This window comes from Cuculus canorus, chromosome 2, assembly GCF_017976375.1.
Source record: "Cuculus canorus isolate bCucCan1 chromosome 2, bCucCan1.pri, whole genome shotgun sequence".
Taxonomy (NCBI): Eukaryota; Metazoa; Chordata; class Aves; order Cuculiformes; family Cuculidae; genus Cuculus; species Cuculus canorus.
Genome location: NC_071402.1, coordinates 1,535,482 through 1,558,129, shown reverse-complemented (window position 1 = coordinate 1,558,129; position 22,648 = coordinate 1,535,482). Strand labels below are relative to the sequence as shown.

The window sequence follows — 22,648 nt, the reverse complement described above, 5'->3', positions numbered from 1 at the left end:
GGAATTGTGGCCACGATCCGATGTCGGAGTCATCGGAATCCGTATCGGGGCTGGAATTGTGGCCACGATCCGATGTCGGAGTGGGAATCCGTATCGGGGCTGGAATTGTGGCCACGATCCGATGTCGGAGTCATCGGAATCCGTATCGGGGCTGGAATTGTGGCCACGATCCGATGTCGGAGTCATCGGAATCCGTATCGGGGCTGGAATTGTGGCCACGATCCGATGTCGGAGTGGGAATCCGTATCGGGGCTGGAATTGTGGCCACGATCCGATGTCGGAGTGGGAATCCGTATCGGGGCTGGAATTGTGGCCACGATCCGATGTCGGAGTCATCGGAATCCGTATCGGGGCTGGAATTGTGGCCACGATCCGTTGTCGGAGTGGGAATCCGTATCGGGGCTGGAATTGTGGCCACGATCCGATGTCGGAGTGGGAATCCGTATCGGGGCTGGAATTGTGGCCACGATCCGATGTCGGAGTGGGAATCCGTATCGGGGCTGGAATTGTGGCCACGATCCGATGTCGGAGAGGGAATCCGTATCGGGGCTGGAATTGTGGCCACGATCCGATGTCGGAGTGGGAATCCGTATCGGGGCTGGAATTGTGGCCACGATCCGATGTCGGAGTGGGAATCCGTATCGGGGCTGGAATTGTGGCCACGATCCGATGTCGGAGTGGGAATCCGTATCGGGGCTGGAATTGTGGCCACGATCCGATGTCGGAGTGGGAATCCGTATCGGGGCTGGAATTGTGGCCACGATCCGATGTCGGAGTGGGAATCCGTATCGGGGCTGGAATTGTGGCCACGATCCGATGTCGGAGAGGGAATCCGTATCGGGGCTGGAATTGCGGCCACGATCCGATGTCGGAGAGGGAATCCGTATCGGGGCTGGAATTGTGGCCACGATCCGATGTCGGAGTCATCGGAATCCGTATCGGGGCTGGAATTGTGGCCACGATCCGTTGTCGGAGTCATCGGAATCCGTATCGGGGCTGGAATTGTGGCCACGATCCAATGTCGGAGTCATCGGAATCCGTATCGGGGCTGGAATTGTGGCCACGATCCGATGTCGGAGTCATCGGAATCCGTATCGGGGCTGGAATTGTGGCCACGATCCGATGTCGGAGAGGGAATCCGTATCGGGGCTGGAATTGTGGCCACGATCCGATGTCGGAGTCATCGGAATCCGTATCGGGGCTGGAATTGTGGCCACGATCCGATGTCGGAGTCATCGGAATCCGTATCGGGGCTGGAATTGTGGCCACGATCCGATGTCGGAGTCATCGGAATCCGTATCGGGGCTGGAATTGTGGCCACGATCCGATGTCGGTGTGGGAATCCGTATCGGGGCTGGAATTGTGGCCACGATCCGATGTCGGAGTCATCGGAATCCGTATCGGGGCTGGAATTGTGGCCACGATCCGATGTCGGAGTCATCGGAATCCGTATCGGGGCTGGAATTGTGGCCACGATCCGATGTCGGAGTGGGAATCCGTATCGGGGCTGGAATTGTGGCCACGATCCGATGTCGGAGTCATCGGAATCCGTATCGGGGCTGGAATTGTGGCCACGATCCGATGTCGGAGTGGGAATCCGTATCGGGGCTGGAATTGTGGCCACGATCCGATGTCGGAGTCATCGGAATCCGTATCGGGGCTGGAATTGTGGCCACGATCCGATGTCGGAGTCGTTGGAATCCGTATCGGGGCTGGAATTGTGGCCACGATCCGATGTCGGAGTGGGAATCCGTATCGGGGCTGGAATTGTGGCCACGATCCGATGTCGGAGAGGGAATCCGTATCGGGGCTGGAATTGTGGCCACGATCCGATGTCGGAGTCATCGGAATCCGTATCGGGGCTGGAATTGTGGCCACGATCCGATGTCGGAGTGGGAATCCGTATCGGGGCTGGAATTGTGGCCACGATCCGATGTCGGAGTCATCGGAATCCGTATCGGGGCTGGAATTGTGGCCACGATCCGATGTCGGAGTGGGAATCCGTATCGGGGCTGGAATTGTGGCCACGATCCGATGTCGGAGTCATCGGAATCCGTATCGGGGCTGGAATTGTGGCCACGATCCGATGTCGGAGTCATCGGAATCCGTATCGGGGCTGGAATTGTGGCCACGATCCGATGTCGGAGTGGGAATCCGTATCGGGGCTGGAATTGTGGCCACGATCCGATGTCGGAGAGGGAATCCGTATCGGGGCTGGAATTGTGGCCACGATCTGATGTCGGAGTGGGAATCCGTATCGGGGCTGGAATTGTGGCCACGATCCGATGTCGGAGTGGGAATCCGTATCGGGGCTGGAATTGTGGCCACGATCCGATGTCGGAGTGGGAATCCGTATCGGGGCTGGAATTGTGGCCACGATCCGATGTCGGAGTGGGAATCCGTATCGGGGCTGGAATTGTGGCCACGATCCGATGTCGGAGAGGGAATCCGTATCGGGGCTGGAATTGTGGCCACGATCCGATGTCGGAGAGGGAATCCGTATCGGGGCTGGAATTGTGGCCACGATCCGATGTCGGAGTGGGAATCCGTATCAGGGCTGGAATTGTGGCCACGATCCGATGTCGGAGTCATCGGAATCCGTATCGGGGCTGGAATTGTGGCCACGATCCGATGTCGGAGTGGGAATCCGTATCGGGGCTGGAATTGTGGCCACGATCCGATGTCGGAGAGGGAATCCGTATCGGGGCTGGAATTGTGGCCACGATCCGATGTCGGAGTGGGAATCCGTATCGGGGCTGGAATTGTGGCCACGATCCGATGTCGGAGTGGGAATCCGTATCGGGGCTGGAATTGTGGCCACGATCCGATGTCGGAGTCATCGGAATCCGTATCGGGGCTGGAATTGTGGCCACGATCCGATGTCGGAGTGGGAATCCGTATCGGGGCTGGAATTGTGGCCACGATCCGATGTCGGAGAGGGAATCCGTATCGGGGCTGGAATTGTGGCCACGATCCGATGTCGGAGTGGGAATCCGTATCGGGGCAGGAATTGTGGCCACGATCCGATGTCGGAGTCATCGGAATCCGTATCGGGGCTGGAATTGTGGCCACGATCCGATGTCGGAGTGGGAATCCGTATCGGGGCTGGAATTGTGGCCACGATCCGATGTCGGAGTGGGAATCCGTATCGGGGCTGGAATTGTGGCCACGATCCGATGTCGGAGTCATCGGAATCCGTATCGGGGCTGGAATTGTGGCCACGATCCGATGTCGGAGTCATCGGAATCCGTATCGGGGCTGGAATTGTGGCCACGATCCGATGTCGGAGTGGGAATCCGTATCGGGGCTGGAATTGTGGCCACGATCCGATGTCGGAGTCATCGGAATCCGTATCGGGGCTGGAATTGTGGCCACGATCCGATGTCGGAGTCATCGGAATCCGTATCGGGGCTGGAATTGTGGCCACGATCCGATGTCGGAGTCATCGGAATCCGTATCGGGGCTGGAATTGTGGCCACGATCCGATGTCGGAGTGGGAATCCGTATCGGGGCTGGAATTGTGGCCACGATCCGATGTCGGAGAGGGAATCCGTATCGGGGCTGGAATTGTGGCCACGATCCGATGTCGGAGAGGGAATCCGTATCGGGGCTGGAATTGTGGCCACGATCCGATGTCGGAGTCATCGGAATCCGTATCGGGGCTGGAATTGTGGCCACGATCCGATGTCGGAGTCATCGGAATCCGTATCGGGGCTGGAATTGTGGCCACGATCCGATGTCGGAGTCATCGGAATCCGTATCGGGGCTGGAATTGTGGCCACGATCCGATGTCGGAGTCATCGGAATCCGTATCGGGGCTGGAATTGTGGCCACGATCCGATGTCGGAGAGGGAATCCGTATCGGGGCTGGAATTGTGGCCACGATCCGATGTCGGAGAGGGAATCCGTATCGGGGCTGGAATTGTGGCCACGATCCGATGTCGGAGTGGGAATCCGTATCGGGGCTGGAATTGTGGCCACGATCCGATGTCGGAGTGGGAATCCGTATCGGGGCTGGAATTGTGGCCACGATCCGATGTCGGAGTCATCGGAATCCGTATCGGGGCTGGAATTGTGGCCACGATCCGATGTCGGAGTGGGAATCCGTATCGGGGCTGGAATTGTGGCCACGATCCGATGTCGGAGTCATCGGAATCCGTATCGGGGCTGGAATTGTGGCCACGATCCGATGTCGGAGAGGGAATCCGTATCGGGGCTGGAATTGTGGCCACGATCCGATGTCGGAGAGGGAATCCGTATCGGGGCTGGAATTGTGGCCACGATCCGATGTCGGAGAGGGAATCCGTATCGGGGCTGGAATTGTGGCCACGATCCGATGTCGGAGTGGGAATCCGTATCGGGGCTGGAATTGTGGCCACGATCCGATGTCGGAGTGGGAATCCGTATCGGGGCTGGAATTGTGGCCACGATCCGATGTCGGAGTCATTGGAATCCGTATCGGGGCTGGAATTGTGGCCACGATCCGATGTCGGAGTCATCGGAATCCGTATCGGGGCTGGAATTGTGGCCACGATCCGATGTCGGAGTCATCGGAATCCGTATCGGGGCTGGAATTGTGGCCACGATCCGATGTCGGAGTCATCGGAATCCGTATCAGGGCTGGAATTGTGGCCACGATCCGATGTCGGAGTGGGAATCCGTATCGGGGCTGGAATTGTGGCCACGATCCGATGTCGGAGTGGGAATCCGTATCGGGGCTGGAATTGTGGCCACGATCCGATGTCGGAGTCATCGGAATCCGTATCGGGGCTGGAATTGTGGCCACGATCCGATGTCGGAGTCATCGGAATCCGTATCGGGGCTGGAATTGTGGCCACGATCCGATGTCGGAGTGGGAATCCGTATCGGGGCTGGAATTGTGGCCACGATCCGATGTCGGAGTCATCGGAATCCGTATCAGGGCTGGAATTGTGGCCACGATCCGATGTCGGAGTGGGAATCCGTATCGGGGCTGGAATTGTGGCCACGATCCGATGTCGGAGTCATCGGAATCCGTATCGGGGCTGGAATTGTGGCCACGATCCGATGTCGGAGTGGGAATCCGTATCGGGGCTGGAATTGTGGCCACGATCCGATGTCGGAGTGGGAATCCGTATCGGGGCTGGAATTGTGGCCACGATCCGATGTCGGAGAGGGAATCCGTATCGGGGCTGGAATTGTGGCCACGATCCGATGTCGGAGTGGGAATCCGTATCGGGGCTGGAATTGTGGCCACGATCCGATGTCGGAGTCATCGGAATCCGTATCGGGGCTGGAATTGTGGCCACGATCCGATGTCGGAGTGGGAATCCGTATCGGGGCTGGAATTGTGGCCACGATCCGATGTCGGAGTCATCGGAATCCGTATCGGGGCTGGAATTGTGGCCACGATCCGATGTCGGAGTCATCGGAATCCATATCGGGGCTGGAATTGTGGCCACGATCCGATGTCGGAGTCATCGGAATCCGTATCGGGGCTGGAATTGTGGCCACGATCCGATGTCGAAGTCATCGGAATCCGTATCGGGGCTGGAATTGTGGCCACGATCCGATGTCGGAGAGGGAATCCGTATCGGGGCTGGAATTGTGGCCACGATCCGATGTCGGAGTCATCGGAATCCGTATCGGGGCTGGAATTGTGGCCACGATCCGATGTCGGAGAGGGAATCCGTATCGGGGCTGGAATTGTGGCCACGATCCGATGTCGGAGTGGGAATCCGTATCGGGGCTGGAATTGTGGCCACGATCCGATGTCGGAGTGGGAATCCGTATCGGGGCTGGAATTGTGGCCACGATCCGATGTCGGAGTCATCGGAATCCGTATCGGGGCTGGAATTGTGGCCACGATCCGATGTCGGAGTCATCGGAATCCGTATCGGGGCTGGAATTGTGGCCACGATCCGATGTCGGAGTCATCGGAATCCGTATCGGGGCTGGAATTGTGGCCACGATCCGATGTCGGAGTCATCGGAATCCGTATCGGGGCTGGAATTGTGGCCACGATCCGTTGTCGGAGTCGTCGGAATCCGTATCGGGGCTGGAATTGTGGCCACGATCCGATGTCGGAGTCATCGGAATCCGTATCGGGGCTGGAATTGTGGCCACGATCCGATGTCGGAGTCATCGGAATCCGTATCGGGGCTGGAATTGTGGCCACGATCCGATGTCGGAGTGGGAATCCGTATCGGGGCTGGAATTGTGGCCACGATCCGATGTCGGAGTGGGAATCCGTATCGGGGCTGGAATTGTGGCCACGATCCGATGTCGGAGTGGGAATCCGTATCGGGGCTGGAATTGTGGCCACGATCCGATGTCGGAGTCATTGGAATCCGTATCGGGGCTGGAATTGTGGCCACGATCCGATGTCGGAGTGGGAATCCGTATCGGGGCTGGAATTGTGGCCACGATCCGATGTCGGAGTCATCGGAATCCGTATCGGGGCTGGAATTGTGGCCACGATCCGATGTCGGAGTGGGAATCCGTATCGGGGCTGGAATTGTGGCCACGATCCGATGTCGGAGTCATCGGAATCCGTATCGGGGCTGGAATTGTGGCCACGATCCGATGTCGGAGTCATCGGAATCCGTATCGGGGCTGGAATTGTGGCCACGATCCGATGTCGGAGTCATCGGAATCCGTATCGGGGCTGGAATTGTGGCCACGATCCGATGTCGGAGTGGGAATCCGTATCGGGGCTGGAATTGTGGCCACGATCCGATGTCGGAGTCATCGGAATCCGTATCGGGGCTGGAATTGTGGCCACGATCCGATGTTGGAGTGGGAATCCGTATCGGGGCTGGAATTGTGGCCACGATCCGATGTCGGAGAGGGAATCCGTATCGGGGCTGGAATTGTGGCCACGATCCGATGTCGGAGTGGGAATCCGTATCGGGGCTGGAATTGTGGCCACGATCCGATGTCGGAGTCATCGGAATCCGTATCAGGGCTGGAATTGTGGCCACGATCCGATGTCGGAGTCATCGGAATCCGTATCGGGGCTGGAATTGTGGCCACGATCCAATGTCGGAGTCATCGGAATCCGTATCGGGGCTGGAATTGTGGCCACGATCCGATGTCGGAGTGGGAATCCGTATCGGGGCTGGAATTGTGGCCACGCTCCGATGTCGCAGTCGGAATTCCGTGGTTCCGGTGGTCCTTCCGTGGCTCTCAGAGGTCCTCTTTTGGCACAGGCGTTGGAGGTCAAACGTCGGGAGAACTTCCAGGAACTTCTGGAATTGGAACAGGAGGTTTTGGTGCCCAATCGAGAGGATCTCGAATGTCGTATTTGTTTCCGGAACGTTCCACCGGGAGAAGGAGTTCTACTGCGCGATTGTCTCCACAACTTCTGCCGGTGAACCTTCATGGGGACCTCCTGGAGGTCCTCAAGGCCCATAATGACCTCCTGGAGGTCCTCAACTCCCATAATGACCACTCAGAGAACCCTCAGACCTTCATGGGGACCTCCTGGAGGTCCTCAACTCCCATAATGACCTCTTGGAGGTCCTCAAGGCCCATAATGACCACCCTGAGACCCCTCAAACCTTCATGGGGACCTCCTGGAGGTCCTCAAGGCCCATAATGACCTCCTGGTGGTCTTCTACTCCCATAATGACCACTCAGAGACCCCTCAAACCTTCATGGGGACCTCCTGGAGGTCCTCAAGGCCCATAATGACCACCCTGAGGCCTCTCAAAACTTCATGGGGACCTCCTGGAGGTCCTCAACTCTCATAATGACCACTCAGAGACCCCTCAAACCTTCATGGGGACCTCCTGGAGGTCCTCAAGGCCCATAATGACCTCCTGGAGGTCCTCAACTCCCATAATGACCACTCAGAGACCCCTCAAACCTTCTTGAGGACCTCCTGGAGGTCCTCAAGGCCCATAATGACCACCCTGAGGCCTCTCAAAACTTCATGGGGACCTCCTGGAGGTCCTCAACTCCCATAATGACCATCCTGAGATCCCTCAAACCTTCATGGGGACCTCCTGGAGGTCCTCAACTCCCATAATGACCTCCTGGTGTTCTTCTACTCCCATAATGACCACTCAGAGACCCCTCAAACCTTCATGGGGACCTCCTGGAGGTCCTCAGCTCCCATAATGACCACTCAGAGAACCCTCAGACCTTCATGGGGACCTCCTGGAGGTGCTCAACTCCCATAATGACCACTCAGAGACCCCTCAAACCTTCATGGGGACCTCCTGGAGGTCCTCAAGGCCCATAATGACCACCCTGAGGCCTCTCAAAACTTCATGGGGACCTCCTGGAGGTCCTCAACTCTCATAATGACCACTCAGAGACCCCTCAAACCTTCATGGGGACCTCCTGGAGGTCCTCAAGGCCCATAATGACCTCCTGGTGGTCTTCTACTCCCATAATGACCACTCAGAGACCCCTCAAACCTTCATGGGGACCTCCTGGAGGTCCTCAAGGCCCATAATGACCACCCTGAGGCCTTTCAAAACTTCATGGGGACCTCCTGGAGGTCCTCAACTCTCATAATGACCACTCAGAGACCCCTCAAACCTTCATGGGGACCTCCTGGAGGTCCTCAAGGCCCATAATGACCTCCTGGAGGTCCTCAACTCCCATAATGACCACTCAGAGACCCCTCAAACCTTCTTGAGGACCTCCTGGAGGTCCTCAAGGCCCATAATGACCACCCTGAGGCCTCTCAAAACTTCATGGGGACCTCCTGGAGGTCCTCAACTCCCATAATGACCATCCTGAGATCCCTCAAACCTTCATGGGGACCTCCTGGAGGTGCGCAACTCCCATAATGACCACCCAGAGACCCCTCAGACCTTCATGGGGACCTTTTGGAGGTCCTCAACTCCCATAATGACCACCCTGAGACCCCTCAGACCTTCATGGGGACCTTTTGGAGGTGCGCAACTCCCATAATGACCACCCAGAGACCCCTCAAACCTTCATGGGGACCTTTTGGAGGTCCTCAACTCCCATAATGACCACCCAGAGAGCCCTCAAACCTTCATGGGGACCTCCTGGAGGTCCTCAACTCCCATAATGACCACCCTGAGATCCCTCAAACCTTCATGGTGACCCTCCTGGAGGTCCTCCTCATGTGCCGTTGGGTTTCTTCTTCTACAGAGAGTGTCTCCGGCAATTGATCAACTACAGTGAGGAACCGGTGGTGGGATGTCCGTTCCGGGATGACTCCTACGCCTGTGGAAGTCATCTCCAAGAGAGGGAGATCCGAGCGGTGAGAGCGGCTGAGGGTGGGACAAGGTCTGGAGATGGTGGAAGGGGTTGGAAGGGGCCTCCAAAGGTCATCTGGTGACCTTCTGGGCCACCAGAGAGATGGGATGAGATGGTGGAACCACAGAGTCATGGAAATAGTGGCCCAGAAGGTTATCAGATGGGCTTTGAGGTCCTTCCAACCCCTCAGTCCATGGTTCTACCAACTCATCCCACGTCACTGGTGGCCCAGAAGGTCACCAGATGAGCTTTGAGGTCCTTCCAACCCATCAGTCCATGGTTCTCCCAACTCATCCCATGTTCCTGGTGGCCCAGAAGGTCACCAGATGAGCTTTGAGGTCCTTCCAACTCAACCCAACCCAATTCAACTCAACCAAACCCATCAGTCCATGGTTCCACCAACACATCCCATCTCACTGGTGGCCCAGAAGGTCACCAGATGAGCTTTGAGGTCCTTCCAACCCATCAGTCCATGGTTCTACCAACTCATCCCATCTCATTGGAGGCCCAGAAGGTCACCAGATGAGCTTTGAGGTCCTTCCAACTCAACCCAACCCATCAGTCCATGGTTCTCCCAACTCATCCCATCTAAATTGTGGCCCAGAAGGTCACCAGATGGGCTTTGAGGTCCTTCCAACTCAACCCAACCCATCAGTCCATGGTTCTCCCAACTCATCCCATCTAATTGGTGGCCCAGAAGGTCACCAGATGGGCTTTGAGATCCTTCCAACTCAACCCAACCCAATTCAACTCAACCCAACCCATCAGTCCATGGTTCTCCCAACTCATCCCATCTAATTGTGGCCCAGAAGGTCACCAGATGGGCTTTGAGGTCCTTCCAACCCATCAGTCCATGGTTCTACCAACTCATTCCATCTAATTGTGGCACAGAAGGTCACCAGATGAGCTTTGAGGTCCTTCCAACTCAACCCAACCCAATTCAACTCAACCCAACCCATCAGTCCATGGTTCTACCAACTCATCCCACGTCGCTGGTGGCCCAGAAGGTCACCAGATGGGCTTTGAGGTCCTTCCAACCCATCAGTCCATGGTTCTACCAACTCATCCCATGTTCGTGGTGGCCCCAAAGGTCACCAGATGAGCTTTGAGGTCCTTCCAACCCATCAGTCCATGGTTCTCCCAACTCATCCCATGTTCCTGGTGGCCCAGAAGGTCACCAGATGAGCTTTGATGTCCTTCCAACCCATCAGTCCATGGTTCTCCCAACTCATCCCATGTTCCTGGTGGCCCAGAAGATCACCAGATGAGCTTTGAGGGACCTTCCAACTCAACCCAACCCAATTCAACCCAACCCAACCCATCAGTCCATGGTTCTCCCAACTCATCCCATGTTCCTGGTGGCCCAGAAGGTCACCAGATGGGATTTGAGGTCCTTCCAACCCATCAGTCCATGGTTTTACCAACTCATCCCATCTCACTGGTGGCCCAGAAAGTCACCAGATGGGCTTTGAGGTCCTTCCAACCCATCAGTCCATGGTTCTACCAACTCATCCCATCTCACTGGTGGCCCAGAAGGTCACCAGATGGGCTTTGAGGTCCTTCCAACCCATCAGTCCATGGTTCTACCAACTCATCCCATCTAATTGTGGCCCAGAAGGTCACCAGAAGAGGTTTGAGGTCCTTCCAACCCAACTCAACCCATCAGTCCATGGTTCTACCAACTCATCCCATGTCACCGGTGGCCCAGAAGGTCACCAGATGAGCTTTGAGGGACCTTCCAACTCAACCCAACCCAATTCAACTCAACCAAACCCATCAGTCCATGGTTCCACCAACACATCCCATCTCACTGGTGGCCCAGAAGGTCACCAGATGGGCTTTGAGGTCCTTCCAACCCATCAGTCCATGGTTCTACCAACTCATCTCATCTCACTGGTGGCCCAGAAGGTCACCAGATGAGCTTTGAGGTCCTTCCAACCCATCAGTCCATGGTTCTCCCAACTCATCTCATGTTCCTGGTGGCCCAGAAGGTCACCAGATGAGCTTTGAGGTCCTTCCAACTCAACCCAACCCAATTCCAAGTCAACCCAAACGCATCAGTCCATGGTTCTACCAACCCATCCCATCTAAATTGTGACCCAGAAGGTCACCAGATGGGCTTAGAGGTCCTTCCAACCCAACTCAACCCATCAGTCCATGGTTCTACCAACTCATCCCACGTCGCTGGTGGCCCAGAAGGTCACCAGATGAGCTTTGAGGTCCTTCCAACCCATCAGTCCATGGTTCTCCCAACTCATCCCATGTTCCTGGTGGCCCAGAAGGTCACCAGATGAGCTTTGATGTCCTTCCAACCCATCAGTCCATGGTTCTCCCAACTCATCTCATGTTCCTGGTGGCCCAGAAGATCACCAGATGAGCTTTGAGGTCCTTCCAACTCAACCCAACCCAATTCAACCCAACTCAACCCATCAGTCCATGGTTCTCCCAACTCATCCCATGTTCCTGGTGGCCCAGAAGGTCACCAGATGGGATTTGAGGTCCTTCCAACCCATCAGTCCATGGTTCTACCAACTCATCCCATCTCACTGGTGGCCCAGAAGGTCACCACATGAGCTTTGATGTCCTTCCAACCCATCAGTCCATGGTTCTCCCAACTCATCCCATGTTCCTGGTGGCCCAGAAGGTCACCAGATGGGCTTTGAGGTCCTTCCAACCCCTCAGTCCATGGTTCTACCAACTCATCCCACGTTCCTGGTGGCCCAGAAGGTCCCCAGATGGTTTGTTTTCCTTTGGCGCTTCCTCCTTGTCTTCTCCTGACCGTCCCACCCCACAGTTGGTGACTCCGGAGGAGTACCGGCGTTTCCTGGAGCGCAGCCTCGTCGTTGCCGAACGCCGCAGCGCCGACAGTTTCCACTGCCGAACGCCCGACTGCCGCGGGTGGTGCATCTGCGACGCCTCCGCCAACGAGTTCCGATGTCCCATCTGCAACGCCCTCAACTGTCTCCTCTGCAAGGTCGGTCCCACCACCCCAGGTGGGCCAAATCGGGGGTCAGAAGGTCCTAATCGGTGGTCAGAAGGTCCCAAATGGTGGTTAGAAGGTCCTAATCGGTGGTTAGAAGGTCACAATTGGTGGTTAGAAGGTCCCAAATGGTGGTTAGAAGGTCCTAATCGGTGGTTAGAAGGTCACATTGGTGGTTAGAAGGTCCCAGTTGGTGGTTAGAAGATCACATTGGTGGTCAGAAGGTCCCAATTGGTGGTCAGAAGGTCCCAATTGGTGGTTAGAAGGTCCTAATCGGTGGTTAGAAGGTCACAAATGGTGGTTAGAAGGTCCCAGTTGGTGGTTAGAAGATCACATTGGTGGTCAGAAGGTCCCAATTGGTGGTCAGAAGGTCCCAATTGGTGGTTAGGAGGTCCTGATCGGTGGTTAGAAGGTCACAAATGGTGGTCAGAAGGTCCCAATTGGTGGTTAGAAGGTCCCAAATGGTGGTTAGAAGGTCCCAAATGGTGGTTAGAAGGTCCCAATTGGTGGTCAGAAGGTCCCAATTGGTGGTTAGAAGGTCAAATTAGTGGTCAGAAGGTCCTAATTGGTGGTTAGAGGGTCCCAAATTGGTGGTTATAAGGTCCCAAATGGTGGTCAGAAGGTCCCAATTGGTGGTCAGAAGGTCCCAATTGGTGGTTAGAAGGTCCCAAATGGTGGTTAGAAGGTCCCAATAGGTGGTCAGAAGGTCCCAATTGGTGGTTAGAAGGTCCCAAATGGTGGTTAGAAGGTCCCAATTGGTGGTCAGAAGGTCCCATTGGTGGTCAGAAGGTCCCAATTGGTGGTTAGAAGGTCCCAATTGGTGGTCAGAAGGTCCCAATAGGTGGTCAGAAGGTCCCAATTGGTGGTTAGAAGGTCCCAAATGGTGGTTAGAAGGTCCCAATTGGTGGTCAGAAGGTCCCAGTTGGTGGTTAGAAGGTCCTAATTGGTGGTTAGAAGGTCCTAATTGGTGGTTAGAAGGTCTCAATTGGTGGTTAGAAGGTCCCAATTGGTGGTCAGAAGGTCCCAGTTGGTGGTTAGAAGGTCCTAATTGGTGGTTAGAAGGTCCCAAATGGTGGTTAGAAGGTCCCAATTGGTGGTCAGAAGGTCCCAATTGGTCGTTAGAAGGTCCCAATTGGTGGTTAGAAGGTCACATTGGTGCTCAGAAGGTCCCAAATGGTGGTCAGAAGGTCCCATTGGTGGTCAGAAGGTCCCATTGGTGGTTAGAACGTCCCAATTGGTGGTTAGAAAGTCCCAAATGGTGGTTAGAAGGTCCCAAATGGTGGTTAGAAGGTCCCAATCGGTGGTTAGAAGGTCCCAAATGGAGGTCAGAAGGTCCCAAATGGTGGTTAGAAGGTCCCAAACGGTGGTTAGAAGGTCTCAATTGGTGGTTAGAAGGTCCCAAATGGTGGTTAGAAGGTCCCAAATGGTGGTTAGAAGGTCCCAATTAGTGGTTAGAAGGTCCCAAATGGAGGTCAGAAGGTCCCAAATGGTGGTTAGAAGGTCCCAATTGGTGGTCAGAAGGTCACATTAGTGGTCAGAAGGTCCCAATTGGTGGTTAGAAGGTCCCAAATGGTGGTCAGAAGGTCCCAATTGGTGGTTAGAAGGTCCCAAATGGTGGTCAGAAGGTCCAAAATGGTGGTTAGAAGGTCCCAAATCGTGTTCAGAAGGTCCCAATTGGTGGTTAGAAGGTCCCATTGGTGGTTAGAAAGTCCCATTGGTGGTCAGAAGGTCCCAAATGGTGGTCAGAAGGTCCCAAATGGTGGTTAGAAGGTCCCAAATGGTGGTTAGAAGGTCCCAAACGGTGGTTAGAAGGTCCCAAATGGTGGTTAGAAGGTCCCAAACGGTGGTTAGAAGGTCCCAAATGGTGGTTAGAAGGTCCCAAACGGTGGTTAGAAGGTCCCAAATGGTGGTTAGAAGGTCCCAAATGGTGGTTAGAAGGTCCCAAACGGTGGTTAGAAGGTCCCAAATGGTGGTTAGAAGGTCCCAAATGGTGGTTAGAAGGTCACAAATGGTGGTTAGAAGGTCCCAAATGGTGGTTAGAAGGTCCAAATTGGTGGTTAGAAGATCACATTGGTGGTCAGAAGGTCCCAAATGGTGGTCAGAAGGTCCCAAATTGGTGGTTAGAAGGTCGCAAACGGTGGTTAGAAGGTCCCAAATGGTGGTTAGAAGGTCCCAAATGGTGGTTAGAAGGTCCCAATTGGTGGTTAGAAGGTCACATTGGTGGTCAGAAGGTCCCAAATGGTGGTCAGAAGGTCCCAATTGGTGGTTAGAAGGTCCCAAATGGTGGTTAGAAGGTCCCAATTGGTGGTCAGAAGGTCCCAATTGGTCGTTAGAAGGTCCCAATTGGTGGTTAGAAGGTCACATTGGTGCTCAGAAGGTCCCAAATGGTGGTCAGAAGGTCCCATTGGTGGTCAGAAGGTCCCATTGGTGGTTAGAACGTCCCAATTGGTGGTTAGAAAGTCCCAAATGGTGGTTAGAAGGTCCCAAATGGTGGTTAGAAGGTCCCAATCGGTGGTTAGAAGGTCCCAAATGGAGGTCAGAAGGTCCCAAATGGTGGTTAGAAGGTCCCAATTGGTGGTTAGAAGGTCCCAAATGGTGGTCAGAAGGTCACAAATGGTGGTTAGAAGGTCCCAAATGGTGGTTAGAAGGTCCCAATTGGTGGTCAGAAGGTCCCAATTGGTGGTGAGATGGTCCCAATTGGTGGTCAGAAGGTCCCAATTGGTGGTCAGAAGGTCGAAATGGTGGTTAGAAGGTCCCATTGGTGGTCAGAAGATCCCAAATGGTGGTCAGAAGGTCCCAATTGGTGGTCAGAAGGTCCCAATTGGTGGTCAGAAGGTCACATTGGTGGTCAGAAGGGCTTTGGAATCACCGCCTGGTTCCATGGAAGTGGCCATGGAGGTCACCATGAAGGTGTTGAGTGGTTCCACCTCCATTCCCACCTTCCCCATCGCTCCCTCTCCTTCATGAAGGTCACCATGAAGGTCACTGTGAAGGTCTCCATGAAGACATGGAATGGTTCCACCTCCATTCCCACCTTCCCCATCGCTCCCTCTCCCCATGAAGGTCACCCTGAAGGTCACCATGAAGACATTGAGTGGTTCCACCTCCATTCCCACCTTCCCCATCACTCCCTCTCTCCATGAAAGTCTCCATGAAGGTCACCCTGAAGGTCTCCATGAAGACATTGAGTGGTTCCACCTCCATTCCCACCTTCCCCATCGCTCCCTCTCCCCATGAGGGTCACCCTGAAGGTCTCCATGAAGACATTGAGTGGTTCCACCTCCATTCCCACCTTCCCCATCACTCCCTCTCCCCATGAAGGTCCCCATGAAGGCATTGAGTGGTTCCACCTCCATTCCCACCTTCCCCATCGCTCCTTCTCCCCATGAAGGTCACCATGAAGGTCACCATGAAGACATTGAGTGGTTCCACCTCCATTCCCACCTCCCCCATCACTCCCTCTCCCCATGAAGGTCACCATGAAGGTCACCATGAAGACATGGAATGGTTCCACCTCCATTCCCACCTTCCCCATCGCTCCCTCTCCCCATGAAGGTCACCATGAAGGTCTCCATGAAGACATTGAGTGGTTCCACCTCCATTCCCACCTTCCCCATCGCTCCCTCTCCCCATGAAGGTCTCCATGAAGACATTGAGTGGTTCCACCTCCATTCCCACCTTCCCCATCGCTCCTTCTCCCCATGAAGGTCACCATGAAGGTCACCATGAAGACATTGAGTGGTTCCACCTCCATTCCCACCTTCCCCATCACTCCCTCTCCCCATGAAGATCACCATGAAGGTCTCCATGAAGACGTTGAGTGGTTCCACCTCCATTCCCACCTTCCCCATCGCTCCCTCTCCCCATGAAGGTCCCCATGAAGACGATGAGTGGTTCCACCTCCATTCCCACCTTCCCCATCGCTCCCTCTCCCCATGAAGGTCACCATGAAGGTCACCATGAAGACATTGAGTGGTTCCACCTCCATTCCCATCTTCCTCATCACTCCCTCTCCCCATGAAGGTCACCATGAAGGTCACCATGAAGACATGGAATGGTTCCACCTCCATTCCCACCTTCCCCATCGCTCCCTCTCCCCATGAAGGTCACCATGAAGGTCCCCATGAAGACATTGAGTGGTTCCACCTCCATTCCCACCTTCCCCATCACTCCCTCTCCCCCATGAAGGTCCCCATGAAGACATTGAGTGGTTCCACCTCCATTCCCACCTTCCCCATCACTCCCTCTCCCCATGAAGGTCCCCATGAAGACATTGAGTGGTTCCACCTCCATTCCCACCTCCCCCATCACTCCCTCTCCCCATGAAGGTCACCCTGAAGGTCTCCATGAAGACATGGAATGGTTCCACCTCCATTCCCACCTTCCCCATCCCATGAAGGTCTCCGTGGAGACGTTGAGTGGTGTCTTCTCCTTCTCCTCAGGCCATCCACGAGGGTCGGAGCTGTCGGCAGTACCAGGAGGACCTCGAGCCGCGGTCGCAGGAGGACGCGGCGTCGCGGCAGACTCAGGCCATGCTGCAGGTGGGACGGTGACGGTGACACGGTGGTGGAGAGGGGACGGACGGACATACGGACGCGGTGGGATTGTGTCCCCCCGATGTCCCTCAGGTGTCACCTCGGGGTCCCTCCAGGGATTGGTGAGACGCGGGGACGCCGTGCGGTGTCCCGGCTGCGCCGTTGTGCTCCAGAAGAGGGACGGCTGCGATTGGGTGCGGTGTCGCCTCTGTCACACCGAGATCTGCTGGGCCACCAAGGGACCGCGCTGGGGACCCGCCGTGAGGGACTGGGGGGACTGGGACAGACTGGGAGGGGATGGGGGCACGGGGAGGGGACATTGGGACGAGACTGGGGACACTGAGAAGGGACTGGGGACACTGGGATGGGACACTGGGATGAGACTAGAGACACTGGAATGAGACCAGGGACACTGGGATGGGACTGGGGACACTGGGAAGGGACACTGGGATGGGACTGGAGACACTGGGATGAGACTGGGGACACTGGGAGGGGACACTGGGACAAGACTGGAGACACTGGGATGAGACTGGGGACACTGGGAGGGGACACTGGGATGGGACTGAGGGCACTGGGAGGGGACACTGGGACGAGACTGGGGACACTGGGATGAGACTGGAGACACTGGGAAGGGACTGGGGACACTGGGAGGGGACATTGGGACAAGACTGGAGACATTGGGATGAGACTGGGGACACTGGGAAGTGACTGGGGACACTGGGAGGGGACACTGGGATGAGACTGGAGACACTGGAATGAGACTGGGGACACTGGGATGGGACTGGGGACACTGGGAGGGGACACTGGGATGAGACTGGGGACACTGGGATGAGACTGGGGACACTGAGATGGGACTGGGGACACTGGGAGGGGACACTGGGACAAGACTGGAGACATTGGGATGAGACTGGGGACACTGGGAAGGGACTGGGGACACTGGGAGGGGACATTGGGACAAGACTGGAGACACTGGGATGAGACTGGACACTGGGAGGGGACACTGGGGTGGGACTGGGGACACTGGGATGAGACTGGGGACACTGGGAGGGGACTGGGGACACTGGGAGGGGACACTGGGATGAAACTGGAGACACTGGGAAGGGACACTGGGAGGCACTGGGAGGGGCCACTGGGTGCGGTGTCACCTCTGTCACACCGAGATCTGCCGGGCCACCAAGGGACCGCGCTGGGGACCCGCCGTGAGGGACTGGGGGGACTGGGAGGGACTGGGAGGGGATGGGGGCACCGGGAGGGGGCACTGGGAGGAGGCTGGGGACACTGGGAGTGGACTGGGGGCACTGGGAGGGGACACTGGGAGGGGACTGAGGACAATGGGAGGGGACTGGCGACACTGGGAGGGGACACTAGGATGAGACTGGAGACACTGGGATGGGACTGGGGACACTGGGAGGGAACATTGGGGTGGGACTGGGGACACTGGGACAAGACTGGAGACACTGGGATGAGACTGGGGACACTGGGAGGGGACACTGGGATGGGACTGAGGGCACTGGGAGGGGACACTGGGACGAGACTGGGGACACTGGGATGAGACTGGAGACACTGGGAAGGGACTGGGGGCACTGGGAGGGGACACTGGTATGGCACATTGGGACAAGACTGGAGACATTGCGATGGGACTGGGGACACTGGGAAGGGACACTGGGAGGCACTGGGAGGGGCCACTGGGTGCGGTGTCGCCTCTGTCACACCGAGATCTGCCGGGCCACCAAGGGACCGCGCTGGGGACCCGCCGTGAGGGACTGGGGACACTGGGACGGACTGGGAGGGGATGGGGGCACCAGGAGGGGGCACTGGGAGAAGACTGGAGACACTGGGAGGGGACTGGGGACACCGGGAGGGGGCACTGGGAGGGGACTGAGGACAATGGGAGGGGACTGGGGACACTGGGAAGGGACACTAGGATGAGACTGGAGACACTGGGATGGGACTGGGGACACTGGGAGGGGACATTGGGACAAGACTGGAGACACTGGGATGAGACTGGACACTGGGAGGGGACACTGGGATGGGACTGGGGACACTGGGAAGGGACACTGGGATGTGACTGGAGACACTGGGATGAGACTGGGGGCACTGGGAAGTGACTGTGGACACTGGGATGGGACTGGGGACACTGGGAGGGGACACTGGGACAAGACTGGAGACACTGGGATGAGACTGGGGACACTGGGAAGTGACTGTGGACACTGGGATGGGACTGGGGACACTGGGAGGGGACACTGGGACAAGACTGGAGACACTGGGATGAGACTGGGGACACTGGGAAGTGACTGTGGACACTGGGATGGGACTGGGGACACTGGGAGGGGACACTGGGACAAGACTGGAGACACTGGGATGAGACTGGGGACACTGGGAAGTGACTGGAGACACTGGGATGAGACTGGGGACACTGGGAAGTGACTGGAGACACTGGGATGAGACTGGGGATACTGGGATGAGACTAGGGGCACTGGGATGGGACTGTGGACACTGGGATGGGACATTGGGACAAGACTGGAGACACTGGGATGAGACTGGGGACATAGGGAGGGGACACTGGGATGTGACTGGGGACACTGGGATGGGACACTGAGATGAGACTGGAGACACTGGGATGAGACTGGGGACACTGGGAGGGGAGACTGGGATGGGACTGGGGACACTGGGAGTGGACGGGACAGTAGGAGGGTACTGGGGACACTGGGATGAGACTGGGGAGGGACTGGGGACACTGGAATGGGACTGGGGACACTGGGAGGGGAGACTGGGACAAGACTGGGGACATAGGGGTGAGACTGGGGATACTGGGAAGGGACACTGGAAGGGGACTGGGATGAGACGGGACACTGGGAGGGGACTGGGGACACTGGGATGAGACTGGGGACACTGGGAGGGGACATTGGGATGAGACTGGAGACACTGGGACGAGACTGGGGACACTGGGAAGGGACACTGGGATGGGACTGGAGGCACTGAGATGAGACTGGGAAGGGACTGGGGACACTGGGAGGGGACACTGGAAGGGGACTGGGGACACTGGGAGGGGACACTGGGATAAACTGGAGACATTGGGATAAGACTGAGGACACTGGGAGGGGACACTGGGATGGGACTGGGGACACTGGGAAGGGACACTGGGATGGGACTGGAGACACTGGGAGGGGACACTGGGAGGGCACACCAGGAGGGGACTGGGGACACTGGGATGGGACACTAGGACAAGACTGGGGACACTGGGACGAGACTGGGGACACTGGGACGAGACTGGGGACACTAGGAAGGGACTGGGGACCCTGGGATGGGACTGTGGACACTGGGATGGGACTGGGGACACTGGGATGGGACTGGGGACACTGGGAGGGCACACTGGGAGGGCACACCAGGAGGGGACTGGGGACACTGGGACGGGACACTGGGACAAGACTGGAGACACTGGGACAAGACTGGGGACACTGGGACGGGACTGGGGACACTGGGACGGGACTGGGGACACTGGGATGAGACTGGGGCCACTGGGAAGGGCCACTGGGATGGGACTGGGGCCAGTGGGAGGGGCCAGTGGGAGGGGCCAGTGGAGTGACGCCGCCCCCCGCAGGGCCCGGGGGACACGAGCGGCGGCTGTCGGTGCAACGTGGACGGGCGGCGCTGTCACCCCGAGTGCCACAACTGCCACTGAACCCCCCCGCGGACACCCCCAAGAGCCGGAACGGAGTCCCCGGGGAGCCGGAACGGAGCCTCCCAGGAGACCCCGAAGAGCCGGAACGGAGCCTCCGAGGAGACCCCCGAAGAGCCGGAACGGAGCCTCCGAGGAGACCCCCGAAGAGCCGGAACGGAGCCTCCCAGGAGACCCCGAAGAGCCGGAACGGAGCCTCCGAGGAGACCCCCGAAGAGCCGGAACGGAGCCTCCCAGGAGACCCCGAAGAGCCGGAACGGAGCCTCCGAGGAGACCCCGAAGAGCCGGAACGGAGCCTCCGAGGAGACCCCGAGGAGCCCGAACGGAGCCTCCCAGGAGACCCCGAAGAGCCGGAACGGAGCCTCCGAGGAGACCCCGAAGAGCCGGAACGGAGCCTCCGAGGAGACCCCCGAAGAGCCGGAACGGAGCCTCCGAGGAGATCCCGAAGAGCCGGAACAGAGACCCCGAGGAGCCCCCGAAGAGCCGGAACGGAGCCTCCGAGGAGCCCCCGAAGAGCCGGAACGGAGCCTCCGAGGAGCCTCCGAAGAGCCGGAACGGAGCCTCCCAGGAGACCCCGAGGAGCCCCCGAAGAGCCAGAACGGAGCCTCCGAGGAGATCCCGAAGAGCCGGAACGGAGCCCCTGAGGAGCCGGAACGGAGACCCCGAAGAGCCGGAACGGAGCCCCCGAGGAGCCGGAACGGAGACCCCGAAGAGCCGGAACGGAGCCCCCGAGGAGACCCCGAAGAGCCGGAACGGAGCCTCCGAGGAGACCCCGAAGAGCCGGAACGGAGCCTCCGAGGAGACCCCGAACGGGAGCCTCCGAGGAGACCCCGAAGAGCCGGAACGGAGCCTCCGAGGAGCCCCCGAAGAGCCGGAACGGAGCCCCCGAGGAGCCCCCGAAGAGCCGGAACAGAGACCCCGAGGAGCCCCCGAAGAGCCGGAACGGAGCCTCCGAGGAGCCCCCGAAGAGCCGGAACGGAGCCTCCGAGGAGCCTCCGAAGAGCCGGAACGGAGCCTCCGAGGAGACCCCGAGGAGTCCCCGGAGGAGCCGCGACGGAGCTGGAACAGAGCCCCCCGAGGAGCCCCCGAGAAGCCAGAACGGAGCCTCCGAGGAGCCCCCGCCGCCCCGGAACGGAGCCCCGGAACGGAGTCCCCGAGGGGCTCCCCGAAGAGCCGGAACAGAGCCCCCCGAGAAGCCAGAACGGAGCCCCCGGAGGAGCCACTGACGCCCCGGAACGGAGTCCCCGAGGAACCGCCACGGAGCCCCCCGAAGAGCCGCGGGAGGAGCCGCGACGGAGCTGGAACAGAGCCCCCCGAGGAGCCACCGCCACCCCGGAACGGACCCCCCGAGGAGCCGCCGGAGGAGCCCCCGAGGGGCTGGAACAGAGCCCCCCGAGAAGCCAGGATGGAGCCTCCGAGGACCCCCGGAGGAGCCACCGCCGCCCCCGAGGAGTCCCCGGAGGAGCCCCCGAGGAGCCGCCGGAGGAGCCACCACGGAGCTGGAACAGAGCCTCCGGAGGAGCCACCGCCGCCCCAGAACGGAGCCCCCGAAGAACCTCCGAGGAGCCGGAACGGAGCTGGAGCGGAGCCCCCGAGGAGCCAACGGAGGCGCCCGAGGAACTGCGACCCCGAAGCGGAGGAACCGCCGCCGGAGGAGGAGCGCGAGGGGGGACGGGGGGAGACGGGGGGGGGGGGGGAGCGAACCAATAAAGCCATCGGTGACCCGACGGGATGGACACCCCCATAGCGCCGAGAGAGACCCAGAGACACCCATAGAGAGAGAACCATAGAGAGAGAACCATAGAGAGAACCATAGAGAGAGAGAACCATAGAGAGACCCATAGAGAGAGACCCATAGAGAGAGAGACCCATAGAGAGAGAGAGACCCATAGAGAGAGAGAGACCCATAGAGAGAGACCCATAGAGAGAGAGACCCATAGAGAGAGAGACCCATAGAGAGAGACCCATAGAGAGAGACAACCATAGAGAGAGAGAACCATAGAGAGAGAGAACCATAGAGAGACCCATAGAGAGAGACCCATAGAGAGAGAGACCCATAGAGAGAGAGAGACCCATAGAGAGAGACCCATAGAGAGAGAGACCCATAGAGAGAGAGAGACCCATAGAGAGAGACCCACAGAGAGAGAGACCCATAGAGAGAGACAACCATAGAGAGAGACAACCATAGAGAGAAAGAGACCGAGAGAGAGAGACCCAGAGAGAGAGAGAGAG

General features: G+C 57.8%; 2 protein-coding genes across 3 annotated transcripts in view; both read left to right on the top strand.

Moving 5' to 3' along the window:
• The window catches only part of SHARPIN (SHANK associated RH domain interactor), a 49,144-nt gene extending 28,348 nt beyond the window's left edge, over positions 1 to 20,796 (top strand). Inside the window, exons 9-14 of one of the 2 annotated variants that reach the window (XM_054057740.1) lie at positions 7,191 to 7,351; positions 9,115 to 9,226; positions 12,017 to 12,196; positions 16,645 to 16,743; positions 16,854 to 16,997; positions 20,339 to 20,796. In XM_054057740.1, the coding sequence (XP_053913715.1) occupies positions 7,191 to 7,351; positions 9,115 to 9,226; positions 12,017 to 12,196; positions 16,645 to 16,743; positions 16,854 to 16,997; positions 20,339 to 20,419 (777 nt within the window). In that variant the 3' untranslated portion in view covers positions 20,420 to 20,796. Of the gene's footprint in view, positions 1 to 7,190; positions 7,352 to 9,114; positions 9,227 to 12,016; positions 12,197 to 16,644; positions 16,744 to 16,830; positions 16,998 to 20,338 lie in introns of those variants that run through there. The other variant, XM_054057741.1, reaches the window with a different exon arrangement.
• A 389-nt stretch (positions 20,797 to 21,185) lies between these two features.
• LOC128851492 (basic salivary proline-rich protein 2-like) lies at positions 21,186 to 22,163 on the top strand (the record flags this gene model as incomplete). The annotated part of the gene is made up of 1 exon (XM_054060641.1): positions 21,186 to 22,163. A coding segment is annotated over one exon (978 nt), but the record flags the coding sequence as incomplete, so codon positions are not given.
• Positions 22,164 to 22,648: the final 485 nt, after the last annotated feature.